This window comes from Dendrobium catenatum, unplaced genomic scaffold (genome assembly GCF_001605985.2).
Source record: "Dendrobium catenatum unplaced genomic scaffold, ASM160598v2 fragScaff_scaffold_1482, whole genome shotgun sequence".
Taxonomy (NCBI): Eukaryota; Viridiplantae; Streptophyta; class Magnoliopsida; order Asparagales; family Orchidaceae; genus Dendrobium; species Dendrobium catenatum.
Window position 1 is genome coordinate 1,788,336 of NW_021319944.1, and position 13,610 is coordinate 1,801,945.

Consider the following 13,610-nt stretch of genomic DNA (forward strand, 5'->3'; position numbering starts at 1 on the left):
AGAGAAATATTATGTAAAGAATAATGAGTTTTATTCCCATGAAAGATTTGCTTATCTTCGCTTGTGTCATTGTAGCAGTTCACATTTGACCATCGCATTACTAGAAGACCATTTTCTTGGTCAAGTTTGTTTTGAGCATATTTATCTTTCTGCTCTTTTTAAGTATAACAGTGTTATATTGCTAGTGTATTTGTACTTGTGGTCTACTAGTAGTACAATTCGTGCATACTTTAGGAATAGTTTTTCGGTTGTAACCATCTTGTTCATTCCTGCTTATTTAACAACACTGGTTATGGTTTAGAAAACTTGTTTTAGCACTACATAATTAATTTTTCATGCAATTAGCTTCTTTCCAACCCGTTGCATTTCTTTTCACCCATAACAAAAATCTATTTGATATGCCTCATTAGGCCTTTTGGTAGTTTCTTTTACTTGACGTGTTTTTATATCAAATTTCAAATACTAAGATCATTACTTACAATCGTGTTATTCAGCTGTATTTGGTCATTTACCAGCTAGAGAGGAATCCATCCCTGTTGTTAAACATGTTAAAAATATTCAGTAATAATCATTACAAATGACCGTGATTGTAGTAATGTTAAATAAGTTAACCGCACCTTCACCAATCCAGCTTCAGTTCCACACAAGATAATATCATTTGCCGTAAAGAGACTGATAACCTTGCTTCCTGCTGATAATCTACCTACACTCTGTTGCTTTTCTCTCAAGAAGATCTGATAGTAGAAACATGTTTTTAAACTATATAGAGATCTTTACAAAAAAATGTTTAGTATGGGAGAGTGAAATGTTTACCTGAATTGTACTTGGAGATGAGCTGCAACTCAAATAAAAGAAATCTTCAACCACTGACATTGCGTGCACATTATTTTGCCTCGACATTTTTATTGAGATAAGAGGTTGTTTCCACCTTCTCCATTCCTAGAATTATTTCAAATCAACTAAACCCCCATTCTATAGTTGCTTTAAAGTAGACCAATTTATTTACCTTCGCTTTTGATCCTTCTACTGAAGCACCTGCACAATAAATCATGTCTTTGAAAACACAAATTGAATTCATTGGCGTTCTTTGAAATTTCCAGCTAGGTGTGGGAGCTCTGATCTCAACCTCATTTTCTTCCTCTATGTCGATTTCCTGAAAGGATTTCAATGTTACACATAGCCTTTCAAATGACATCATGTTTTTATGCCTGAACTACAATCCACCTGCATGCTTGAATCTGTACAGCCCAAGTAAATTTTTCTTTGAAAGACAGCAAATGATGTGACATGTTTATTCTTGCAAACTGTTTGGATGCTCCTTGATACATCACAAACCTGAGAAAAATTAGCATCTTCCATCATATCAAAAGACAATATGGCAATAAATCTTAGTTCTAATAATAAGCAAACAGACATAGGAGGAATGGGCTATTTATGGCATTGTATTGACTAAATTTTTGGCAAAAATCTCCATCATGTAGTTATCGGCTAATCTACAACCAATTGAAAGTAGTTGTATCACCTTTATACCACGACTTTGTGTGACTATGAGGATCTTTTCATTGTAAGTGCCTACTTTTTGGACTGGTTCCTTTACTTGTATAACTTCAACACATTCCAATTTCTTTTGTACATTTTTCCAAACCTGCAAAGAAACATGAAAAAATGTTTTTGTTATATGCACTTGTGGTTTTTCATAGTAAGGTTCACTAAATTGATAAGTTGTAATTAATTACCCTGACTGTTTTATCAGCAGATCCACTTAAAAGGTTGTCAGTTGGTTCATAAACAGTGAAGCAAGTAATAGACTTTTCATGCAGCTTGACCTCCCATAGAAGCACAGACTGCTTTTCCTTGATGTCCCATACCTATATGGACGTATATGGAATGCTAAAATTTAATACAATATGTTTAACCTTTTTTTTTCTTTGAACAACAACATAATTTGCTAGAATAATGATCTTTTGTATTCTATTCCGATTGGAGTTTAGATGTTGATTGTTTATATATCTTAATTTTGTTTTTTTTTTCTTTTATTAATTTATAATTTTATTCAGAGCTGTAATAGTTTGATCCTATAATTATGAAGCACTTTGTGCTCCCATATGCTTGGCTCGTGCATGCTGGATGTGCACTTCATGTGACAGAAGAGTCGATTGAAGACCACCTATAAGTTGAAGTTTCTTCCAGTATATGATCAACTAAAAATAAGGGATAAACTTCCATGAGGCTATTTAGCCTCCATGAGAAGCCTTCAACAGTCAACTATGTTAGTTGAAAGATTTTGTTGGGCTAGACCAAGAGGAAAATCTCTCTTGTAGCACATGTGCTTAAATGGTTTTTTTTGTTAAGTGGTGCACCATAATCTTTTTCATGTGATAAAAGTGTGTAACACAAACTTAGTCATTGACAACCTTTGTGGTAACATCGCTAAAGGGTTTTGAATTGGTTTGGGTAGTTCCTATCCTGGGGTTTTTAGAGTGAGCCTATAAAGGTATCTAATGTTTTTGTTTGTTTCATTTAGTGTGTTTTAATAATTTTGTTATTATTATATTTAGTTTCCCTAAATTATCTCTTTATAAAGAGATAAAGAGGGGCATTGTCTTATGTAAAGAGTAATTTGGGTGATAAGTACACTAATATGAAGATCTTATAAAGTCTATTATTTAATTATATGTTGAAGTTGTACATAAAATATAATTTAAAAGATAATTTTTTTTAAAGGATTGAATTATTGATATTCTAAAAGTAATATATAGCTATTTTAGTTTAATTTTATGCTCTAATGAAAGAGAAGTATAATTAAGTAATTTAATTAAGCATAGTAGAAAGATATATATGTAATCTAAATAAAATGATTTAAAAATGTACAATTATAGGCATTAAACTAAAATTGGTATAGTTTAAGAACTATAGGGCAAACGCAAGTCATTTGAGGTTAAATTGAGTGTTCATATTTTAAAATTATAGTGACTATTATCCTCTAAATTAAATGCATCATTTGATATTGACACCATTATCGTATATAACTTATCTCTATTATTGGTAATAATTCATCATGTTTAAAAGAATGATAAAACTTTTATGTCATGCTTCAAATATTTAAAATATTTCATATAATGTGCATTATAGAAAGATGGAGTTCATCTCTTTAAAATATTTGTTAGGAATGCTTGTAATCACATGCAAAATGATTGCATGTTCAAGGTTTGAAAAAAGATATTGATATTGATGTATCTTTAATGATAGAATAAGATGATATTCCTGTAATCATTGCTTGATAGAATAAGCTAAGATAATATATGCTATTATATGCCATGATCATTTCTTTTTTACTTTGATATTGTGTAAAATAATGATTTCAAACCTCTTTTCATTGTCATGTTTGAATAAAATGTTCTATGGTTTTATATTGAGTCTTCAATTATAATAGGTATACAGATTGCTTTTCAATTCCTCTTTGTTACTTTAACTCAGAATAACATTTTACCTAAGTTGAGTAAGAACTCATCAAGTTGTGTTATTGTTATTTAAGCAACATTTATAGGACAAAATCTTGAGAATTAAATGTGTGAGAAGAGAGTTTGTATATACCATATGGAAGCTACAATTAAAATCTATTTAAAAATTATTGATGTTATATAAACAATAATATTTTTGTTGTTATTTTGGAACATAATTGAATTTTATTATTTGGTGGATATTTTAATTTACTGGAAGTTGTTACTATTAGAAAGTTTATAAACATTTAGTTTTATAATATTAAATTTTGACAAAACTATTTTGCCTACCATGATTACCAAACCTTTCAAGTTAGCTTGTTTTATAGAAAACTAGGCAAATCATATTTTTCTCACAAATATTTTGCTATATTTTATCTTCATGTGAAGTTGAAATGACTATATATTGATAGTAAAACATACCTTAATTGTACCATCAGAAAAACCTGTATATAGGTGTCCCTTGTAGAAGGCAAGAGCAGTTACAGATCCATTACCAATGTTAACTATCTCCAAAATTTGTGTATGTACACAGGATACTCTCTGCACATTGCTCAAGAAAGAAGATAAATAGATTAATCACAAAAATATTGTTATTAAGATCGGTTACGCATCATTTTAAGTAACAAAAGACTTTTATTATATATGTTGATAAAAGATAATTTTGGTAATATGAAATGAAACTTTTGAGAGTTTTATTTTTTGAGAATTTGAAATAGGGTTAGAAAAAGGTTTCTTTCCAAGTTAGTCATGCTCTATGAAACATTAAGTCTAAGGGAAAAGAAAAGAAAAGAAAAGAAAATATCAAAATCCTCATTATACTAGTCTAATGCAATGTTCAAATGTTTACTAATATGTAACATAGAAATTAGTGACAATAATTAGAAATTAGTGACAAGAATTAGGAGGGAGAACCTATAAATTTGAAGTAATATGAATAGAAGTTGTTTAAATTGATTTCTCAATAATAAATTTATCATCGCAGGCACCGTTTAACAAGTACCTATATATTTACCAAAAAAAAAAAATTGCTGACCGAAAATTGTTGGGATGATGATGTTGATGACATATAATTTTATTTACTTGTTCATGTTGTGTCCTTATTAATAATAAAAAAAAGGAAAATGTCAATGTTCTTACAGGTTTAGTTGGATGAAAATAATCAGTAACATTTAGCAATTCTTCAGCCATCCAAGTGACACCAGAAAGTCGTCTCAGTGATTCTCTTAATCCCTCGGAGAAGTTTAGCAGTTTCTCTTTGCCTACACCATGACAATTTTTTAGTAAACCTTAACAAACTAGATTTAGAAGGGAAAAAAAAAATAAAACAATTTTGTTTGCGTGTTAAAGCTTTTTATAGTTTAATATAGCTGTTGGAATTGAACATTTAAGTATCTAAAGATGATGACTGCTTAAAATTTCATAATGTTATTAATCTACTTGTGGTTAAATGAGTACTCTATGTCATCATGTATGAAAATAGTAAACTGAGAAGGAACTTTTTTTAATAAATATCATGATGATAGGCAAAAGAAGATAAATAAAGTTTCATCTGGACAGCTTTTTTACTACTTCTAAAACATCTTTGTAGGATAAAATTTCTTGTTGAAGAAAAATATTTGTATTAAAAAGCTAATCTTGAAAATGGTAAGAAAGCCATTCCAAATAAAGCCTTAAGGCTTTATTTGAGACGGTTTTTTTATTGCTTCTTAAAACAGTTTTTTAGTACAAAATTTTTAATTTTTTTTACTATAAAGCAACTTTAAGAAGAAATAAGAAAGTTGTCCCAAACGAAGCCTAAAACTCTTAGAAAACCTATTGTAAAGTTCTTTGTTCTTATTATTAGCAGCTAATATAAATAGAGCCTCGAATGTGCTTATCAATCATGTCGATATTAAATGTTAGTGGTGCCACATAGGAATCTTTTTGCATTACGAATGATGTTTCTTTTTTTTCTTTTAACATTTATGTCAATTAAGACAAATTCACATACACATTACATACATAAGACTTGAACCTAGCTAGAACATCTTGATCAGTAACCAAAACTTTAAACTAATAGATCAAATTGAGCTGCGTATAATTGAATGATGGCTCAAAGAGTGATATTTTTTCATTCCAATTAGGGAAATTATTTTGTGAATCTTGAATGTAAATCATGATTTAAAAGGATGTTTAATGCACTCGCCTCAAGATGCCTCACCCTGAGGTGCTTATTCAGTGAATCGTGGTTAAAGGTTTTTAAGTCCCAAGTGAGTCATACAATTTTTTCACTTGATTTTTTGCCTCTAAGGCTCTAAGCTTTATGCCATGAGGCCTACAAGATGAACGCCTCAAATAACATGAACTTTTTTATTTTTATTAATATTTTGAAAATAGTAATAAGAAAAAATCTCAAAAAAGTCTCAAGATTAAACGTCTACGACCAATATTGCGTCAGAGTAATACATTGCTATAATTTGGTCCCTTGAGTATACAAAATTAATCTTTTTTTTGGAACATTTAGGTCATTTAAGGCAAACTCACACACACAACGCATACACAGAGACTCGAACCTTAGACCTCTTAGTTGGAAGCCTTAGCTCTCAACCAATAGGCCAAGGAGAGTTGTGTATACAAAATTAATCTAAAATAAATTCCCCCATTGTAATTGTAATATAAAATTAATCTCAAATTTTAAAATTTTTTATAAAATTTTTAGGAGGCTTATGCCTCAATTCATCTTAGAGGTTCATGCTTTCCGTCGATAAGGCTAAACTCATATGTTCCTTTGTCGAAATTTTTTGCTGGAGCCTTATTAGCTCTTCTTTTTTTCTTCTAATTTTACGTACTTGTAATAATCAATTTTTTTAATGATGTGGACACCTACCTTTACCAAAAGTGTAGTTGTAGACGCTCAGGCATGCTAGAACCCTTTCATCGAGTAGTGTTCCGGGATGAAGAAAGGCGGCTATTTCATCCAGCAAAATTTCACAAGCAGAATACTTGAGGCTCCTTGACCGAATAAGTGCCATTTCACTTCCAAGCCATGCAGTAGTGATGAGGCAATCCCGTTGAACGCTCTGTCGTTCGCTGTGAATTCCCTTTGCTACTGCACAGAAGACAGATATCCCAGATTTGATGAGTACTCTTGCTGCCTTTCTACTCCAGCTACACATTTCAGGATCCTGCGTGAAATATCAATAACTTAATCAAACAAGGTCTGCTATTATTTTCAATATTCTCTTGCATTATTGTAAGTAAATTTGTAATCCCTCTTTCCATTATATAATTCATATAGAACCTGTAAGCAAGGGTCGTGCCAGTCAATATCTCTGATCATATTTCTGTGAGTTGAGTCTTTTAATCCTGCTTTATTTACAAGCCAGGCTGCCGTGTATGATACTCCTGTCCAGGCAAAAGTCCCTCCGATATTTGAAAGGATGAATAAAGATAATGACTGCAATCTGGGATTTTCTCCTGTCACAACTGAACCTAATAAGGCCCCTATTGCTTCTTCTGCGAATACACTTCTACATTTTGTTCCTTCCTGCATTAAAGTTAAAAATTGATGTTATATTTGTTTAAACAAGTACTCTTTCCTGATGAGGACATCGATCCAAGGTTCAAGCAAGTGTATTGCCGGAAGCATCGCAGATCGACGGCCACGATTCAGAGCTTATATTTTTAGTTATTATGCATTTTATTTTATGTATTCCTTTTGTACCCTTATGTTGAGTTGAGTCATGTTGGGGCCTTGAGGACAATCTAGTCTTTATTTCTTCATGTTACTTGAGACCTATATATATGGGTCTTTTCTCTTGTAATAGCTAATGAATATTTGAATGAAAATTATTTTGTTTCTACTTTTTCTTCTTGGATGAGAGCTTGAGATCGAAGGGAGAGAGCTCAAGGGGAGCAAATCGCAAGGTCCACCAGTCCTTGGAAGAGTCCGCGGCTCGTGGTTAAGTTATTCTATCTTCTCGTTTGTATCTCAATCCATCTTCTTCTGCTCCACCACAAGAAAATCCCTCCATAACCCAAGTTGTCGCCGCCCCTTGGAAGCCCACCGCCGGCCACTTCCACGGTCCAGGCCGGCCACCTTGCCGGCGATTTCCCCCACCCGTCCAACCCCTCCTTCCGCTTGCTTCAAATTTGAAATTTGAATTTCAAATTTCAAATTCTTTCCTAATTTGAAAATCCAATTTCGAAAAGTTTTCATGATGGAATTCAATTTCAATTTGATTTAGATTGGAGTTATGAAACCTATTGCCACGTCATCATCCTAAATTGGAAGCTTATTCCCTTGGATTTCCCCCTCTCTCCCCTTAGCATGCCGCCGGCCTCTTCTTTGGAGGAGCCCCATTAATGCCATCATTAAGGCATTGATGACGCTTGAATTTGAAATCAATTTCGAATTACTTTTCCCTCCTAATTCCTTTAAAACCTGAAATTAATTTCAGGTTTTAAATTAATCCCTCCTCTCTTGAAACCGCCGGCCTCCCCTCCTTACTCCTCCCATTAATTCCCCAATCAATACCATAACTCCCTTGGATTTGAAATTCAAAATCCAAGTCAATTCCCTCTCAATTTTAATCAAAACTGAAATTAATTTTCAGATTTTGATTAATCCCCCTACACTCTCCACTAAGCCTAATTTCTCTAAACCCAAGCTCCCTTCACCTTGCACCCGCCGGCTTCACCCTCTCTCCATGGGAATCCCGCCGACCCCTCTTCTCTCTCTCCTTCTTTTGTGAATTGAGAAGCCAAGAGAAAAAGAAGGCGATGCATTTCCACCTCTATTTCGATTATGCATGGCGGATCCGGAGCTTGATAGTGGATTGGTGCTCGACGACGAGGGATATATTCACCCCATCCGCTCTCCCTTCTTTGACGTCGGGTTTGGATTCGACGAAACGGTGGAGAACTACTTGAACCGCATCCTACCCACACTCATCGACATCATAGACGAGCGGTTCGAAGATTACGAGTGGACTATTGAAAGCACGCCGCCCGTGTTTCCTCCACCACCGGCAACCTCTCCGTGGCTCAAGACCCTTGGCATTGCGACCTTCCTCGTGGCATCGTTTGGTGTGCTGAAAATCTTCTCCCGCTAAGCCTTGTTTAGTTGAGTGGTTAATCCCCAAGGTGAACTTCTCGTTATTAAATTACGGATTGTTGTTTAATAGCTTTTGGTGTTGCTACTATCATTGTTTATCCATGAGTTTTGGTCAATCTACGCATACTTCTTCGCCTAAGCTAGTTAATAACACGATTTCTTTAATGATTTTCTTGCTATCTCAATAAGATATTAATTGAAATTATGTTGTCATTCACTTTTAATTCTCTTAAGAAGCTCCTTCGCATGTTCGTTCTACATCACCCTAGGTCAGGACCTCAGTTAAATGCTTTTCCAAATGAACCAAACGTAAAGGCTTGAACCAGAATATAATATTTACTAAAGAAATCTAATATCGCTAAAGATATACAGGGATGATAAATGCCATATAAGAATTCTAGAGTTGCTTGCAGTTTTTTATTCAGGCACTGATTATAGTTGTATCTATGGACAAAGAAAGGGATGATAAGCCTACATAACCATTTGTATATTTGAATATGCCTTCAAAGCTATTTAGCAGGTAGCTGGCAGATCATGAACCTTCAAGGGGGGACCATAGCTAGAACTCGCATAATGATCTGAGAGGCAATATTCACTTGGCACCTGCAAGATAACTTGCCAATACAATATGTAGGTGCTACTCACCCTGTCCCGCCAAGGAGCGCGCTCTTTTAAGGGTCAGACTTAGTATTCCTTATCAACTAGTAACTTTGCACTCGCCATGTATCTTGACCACCATCTCAATCACTCGCTCTCTTCCGAAGCGATCATTCTCATGCAAGCTCAGCTATAGAAAAGTGATTTTTTACGAGACCCTCAACTCATCTAGCCACAACCATCCAACATGATGCCTCTCCCTGTTCGCAGCAACATCTCACTTGCCCCTCTCTTTTTCAGGTGATTCAAGATCTTTCGCATAAATCGCCTGCAATATCAATAAGTCCGTTGGTCGCTTTTCCTGTAGCTTTCAGAATCTTAAAAATAAGGAGTGATGAGGATTAGTTTTAGATCTTTTTCTTCTTAACTAATTCTATTGGATTCAGTGCTAGCTTGAATTTATAGTTTTCTTCAGCATTCAACATATTCTCTCCTCCACTCTAGCTCTGCTCTCTACTTTCCATTTTCACATAAGTTCTAACTCATTAGCTCATCAAATAGACCTAGTGTTAAGTGTAAATTTTGTATTGTTTTATTATATTAAGAATTAGTGAAAATGTAATGTTTTAGTTGATATTATGTTGGAAAACCTCAAGAAAAGGTGAAAAAAATTCTCAAGTATTGAACCATCGCCTCAGCGCTCCAATTATCAGTGTCGCGACATCAGATTTGGGAATCACAGTGCCAGCGCCTTGGAAAAAATGGCAAATAATTCAACGGCTCAGCGGAGCCAAGGTCAACGCCATAGCACCAAAAATCAGTGTCGCAGCACCTTAGTCTCAAGAATTTGAGCATCAGAGTTCTGAGCATTATAATGTCACATTGCTAGATTACACATCCATGGTAGAGCAATTAGCAAAATTCGGAGCCGTGTGAATCAGCCGAGCGATGCACTTGTGAATTGATACGTCGGGTCAGCAAAGTGCCGCAACAGAGCATGCTCAACAGCGCTGAGGCATTAGCTCATCTTATAATGCCGTGACACCACCATTTCATGTCGCATATTGAAGGAATTTCCTTGTTGATTTTCTGTTGTAGGTACTTCTTCGATGGTTTCAATTGCCTCAAGGCCTGTTCCTCGCTTTCTATCTAGCTATGAAATTTCTTCGAAAGTATTTTCGAGGCATAGTGGCCACATGTAGTAAGTATGCAATTGAGCAAGATCACCTCTCACGGGGTTTCCGTTCCCGTTTACTAGGAACTTAAGGTAAACATGCTAAGTAGATACCACTACTTGGAAGGTATTCATAAATGGATTGCCGAATATGGTGTTGTAGGTGGCTGGTGCTTTGAATGTGATGAAGTTTTCCATGGCGGTGTACTGTTTGTCTCCCTGGCCCTAGGTGACTGGTAGGGCGATTACACCTTTGGTCTCCCAGCATTCCACTGAGAATCTGGAGAGGGTTCCCATGGTAGGGGCATGTCAAGAAGCAATCAAATCCATCTTGCTAAGGCTAAGGATGGCTTTGAAGATTATGTTAACCGAGCTTCTGGTATCGATCAGGTTACTGCCAATCTGGTAGTTTGGTGATTAAAGCAGTAACAATAATGACTTCATTGAGGGGGTTATCTCCTATAGGTTTGTCTTTTTTGCTAAAGTTTACTTAGGCATTATCGACATATTGAGAGCATGAGGCAGTATTGACTTTGGTGATTCATGGCTTCTTTGAAGGTGCAGGAGTGCCTTTTTTGTCACCTCTCGTGATTACTTAAAGTTTGATAAAGGATGTTAAGCTTAAGTGAAATGTCCCTAGGCACACCAAGAGAGGGTGAATTGATGAATTTAGAAACTAATTTCTTACTTCAAAATACAACACTTATATTTTTGAATTTTTTCAGTAATTAAAAACAAGTAACAACTATCACTTGATGCAAAAGTTAATAATTTTATCAAAAAGTCAAAATAATAATAATGATAGTCTAATCAATAGAACGAAGCATTAATTATTGTTTATCACCAAGAATATTATCACAGAAATAAAATGCAGAAAAAATAAAGTGCAGAAATAAGAAATTAGAATTAGCACAACATAATTTTATATTGGTTCGTTCAAACAATGACATATGTCCCCTTCTTGGAGTCCTCGTCTCTAAGTATTTCACTAAGCTTTAGTGTCTCTTATTTAGCCCCTACAACTAGGCAGAAAAGCCCTTACAATCTTTTCACCAACTTAGTGCGGTTGAGAATTTGACCTCCTTTCTCACCCTCATGGTGATGGCAGAGAATCACGACTTTGAGCTGAAGAACTTCTTCCCATTGCCACCCAAGAAACCTAGACAAACATTTGGAAGAAATAAGGAAATACACTCGCTTGGAGCAACCGTGTGAACCCTTCACACTACTTCTCTCTCATACACAAGCTCTCCTAGATCCCCTTCTCCAAGCACTTTCTCAAGAACACTCAGCATTCAAACACCCAGAAATAAGTATAATTAAAGAGATTAAATACAAGGCCTCACAAAAAGCCCTAGAATTTAGTTTTGGCGACTCTGATCATATAGTACGATCCAAGATCGTACGATACGATTAGTTCAAATAATTCTATTAGTACTGTATGAAGAATAAGGCGTTGTACGATCAATTCAATAAATTGTGCTGATCATTCAATACGATTAGTTCAAACAACTTGGATTATCGTCCCGTACGATTGACTATGATAAAATATCATCATATGCAATGATCGAGACATACAGTACGATGGGGTTCAATCGTCTTGTATGATCTGATTGGACAAATTAACCAAAATTATTTCCCTAATTATAAGATTAATTTAGGCAAGATTTAATTACATTGTACAATACAATACTAATCGTACCATATGATTTGTACAAATTTTGAATTTTAAATTATTGCTTAAATTGTGATTGGCGACTGGGATTTTGATTACAACTGATTGTTATGTACGATATAGATCATACAGTACGATTATTTCAAATTGCTTTAATTGTTGCAATTAGTCATTTTAATGATTTTCTGATTAACTGATCATACAGTATGAATAGTTTAACAAATTGAACTTCTAATTTTGTCACTGTCTCACTCTCTTGAGTGTGTGTGTGGATGATCACTAAGTTTAATATCCACCAAATATATAATTTTGACTCAAGAAATGTAGAAATAAGAAAAAGCAAAAATACAGACTCTTGAAGACAGTTTAATCCTATTCTATCTAATCTTGAGCTAAACACTTTTGCACAGTGTACGGTGAATCTGAAATGCTAGTGCACAAGAGGAACATATATGCAATAATAGTAATTAACAGGAGATAGCATATTAAGGAGTCAAATAATATTTGTTATCATCAAAATCCCAGGACTTGGGTTCATATTTGCAATAATCTCCCCCTTTTGATGATGACAAATATTGTTGTTAAATAACTTAAAATTATTTTTGTTATTTCCTAAACCGCCTTGCTAGTTGAACTTTTTGAAAATAAGGAGAGTTTTTTTTTAATTTTATATATATATATATATATATATATATATATATATAAAATAAAATAAAATAAAAAGTATTCTATCTTATCCATACGACTGTATCCCTATGCCCTGTCTATATATATATATATATATACTTTTTTTTATTTTAAAAAGAGAGATAAAGTGAATAGAAGAAAATTGAGCAACAAAATAAAAAAGCATAAGAAACATGAGCATAAAAAAAATAAATGCAAAATAGTAGACTAGTCATAACTTAAACAAGAAGTACAAACGAACAACAACATACTAACTTTGTCTATATTGTTGAAGTTTACTTAGGCATCATCGACATATTGGGAGCATGAGGCAGTACTAACTTTGGCAATTTGTGGCTTCTTTGAAGGTTTAGGAGTGCTTTTTTTTGTCACCTCTCGTGATAGCGGGTACTGAAAGTTCGATAAAATATGTTAAGTCTAAGTGAACTGTCCCTATGCTTTTCTACGACGTTCTGGGAGGGTTGCTGTACAGGTGCTAGTGCTCATACTCCCTTGGCTTTCTCTGGCTTGGGGTCAACATAGTTAACATTTTTGCGATGAGGGCTATGAAGGATATGGAAGTTTTGTTAGTCATCTCTAGCAGGTTTGTCTCTATTGCTGAAGTTTACTTAGGCATCATCGACATATTGGGAGCATGGGGAAGTATTGAAATTTGGCAATTCGTGGTTTCTTTGAAGGTGCAAGTGTGCTTTTTTGGTCACCTCTTGTATTACGGGTACAACCTCTGTGATGTGAATAGATCGAGCTGGTTTTGGCTCATTCGTTGTTTCTTCGAGTGGAGCTTTCCCTGGTTGCAGTTTTGGATTGGCGAGCTTGAATTCTTTAAGTTTTCCTTTCTTGATGAGTTCTTCGACTAGGTTTCCCAGGTGTCGGCATTCT

General features: G+C 34.4%; 1 protein-coding gene across 2 annotated transcripts in view; it reads right to left on the minus strand.

The window, feature by feature from the left end:
* Positions 1-365: 365 nt before the first annotated feature.
* The window catches only part of LOC110115789 (putative E3 ubiquitin-protein ligase LIN-1), a 61,107-nt gene continuing 47,862 nt past the window's right edge, over positions 366-13,610 (minus strand). For both annotated transcript variants that reach the window (XM_020849158.2, XM_020849157.2), the window contains exons 7-17: positions 6,784-7,029; positions 6,370-6,667; positions 4,641-4,762; positions 3,924-4,043; positions 1,737-1,868; positions 1,523-1,645; positions 1,225-1,335; positions 1,007-1,153; positions 814-939; positions 618-734; positions 366-533 (exon numbers count right to left, since the gene is read on the minus strand). In XM_020849158.2, the coding sequence (XP_020704817.1) occupies positions 516-533; positions 618-734; positions 814-939; positions 1,007-1,153; positions 1,225-1,335; positions 1,523-1,645; positions 1,737-1,868; positions 3,924-4,043; positions 4,641-4,762; positions 6,370-6,667; positions 6,784-7,029 (1,560 nt within the window). In that variant the 3' untranslated portion in view covers positions 366-515. The remainder of the gene's footprint in view (positions 534-617; positions 735-813; positions 940-1,006; positions 1,154-1,224; positions 1,336-1,522; positions 1,646-1,736; positions 1,869-3,923; positions 4,044-4,640; positions 4,763-6,369; positions 6,668-6,783; positions 7,030-13,610) is intronic.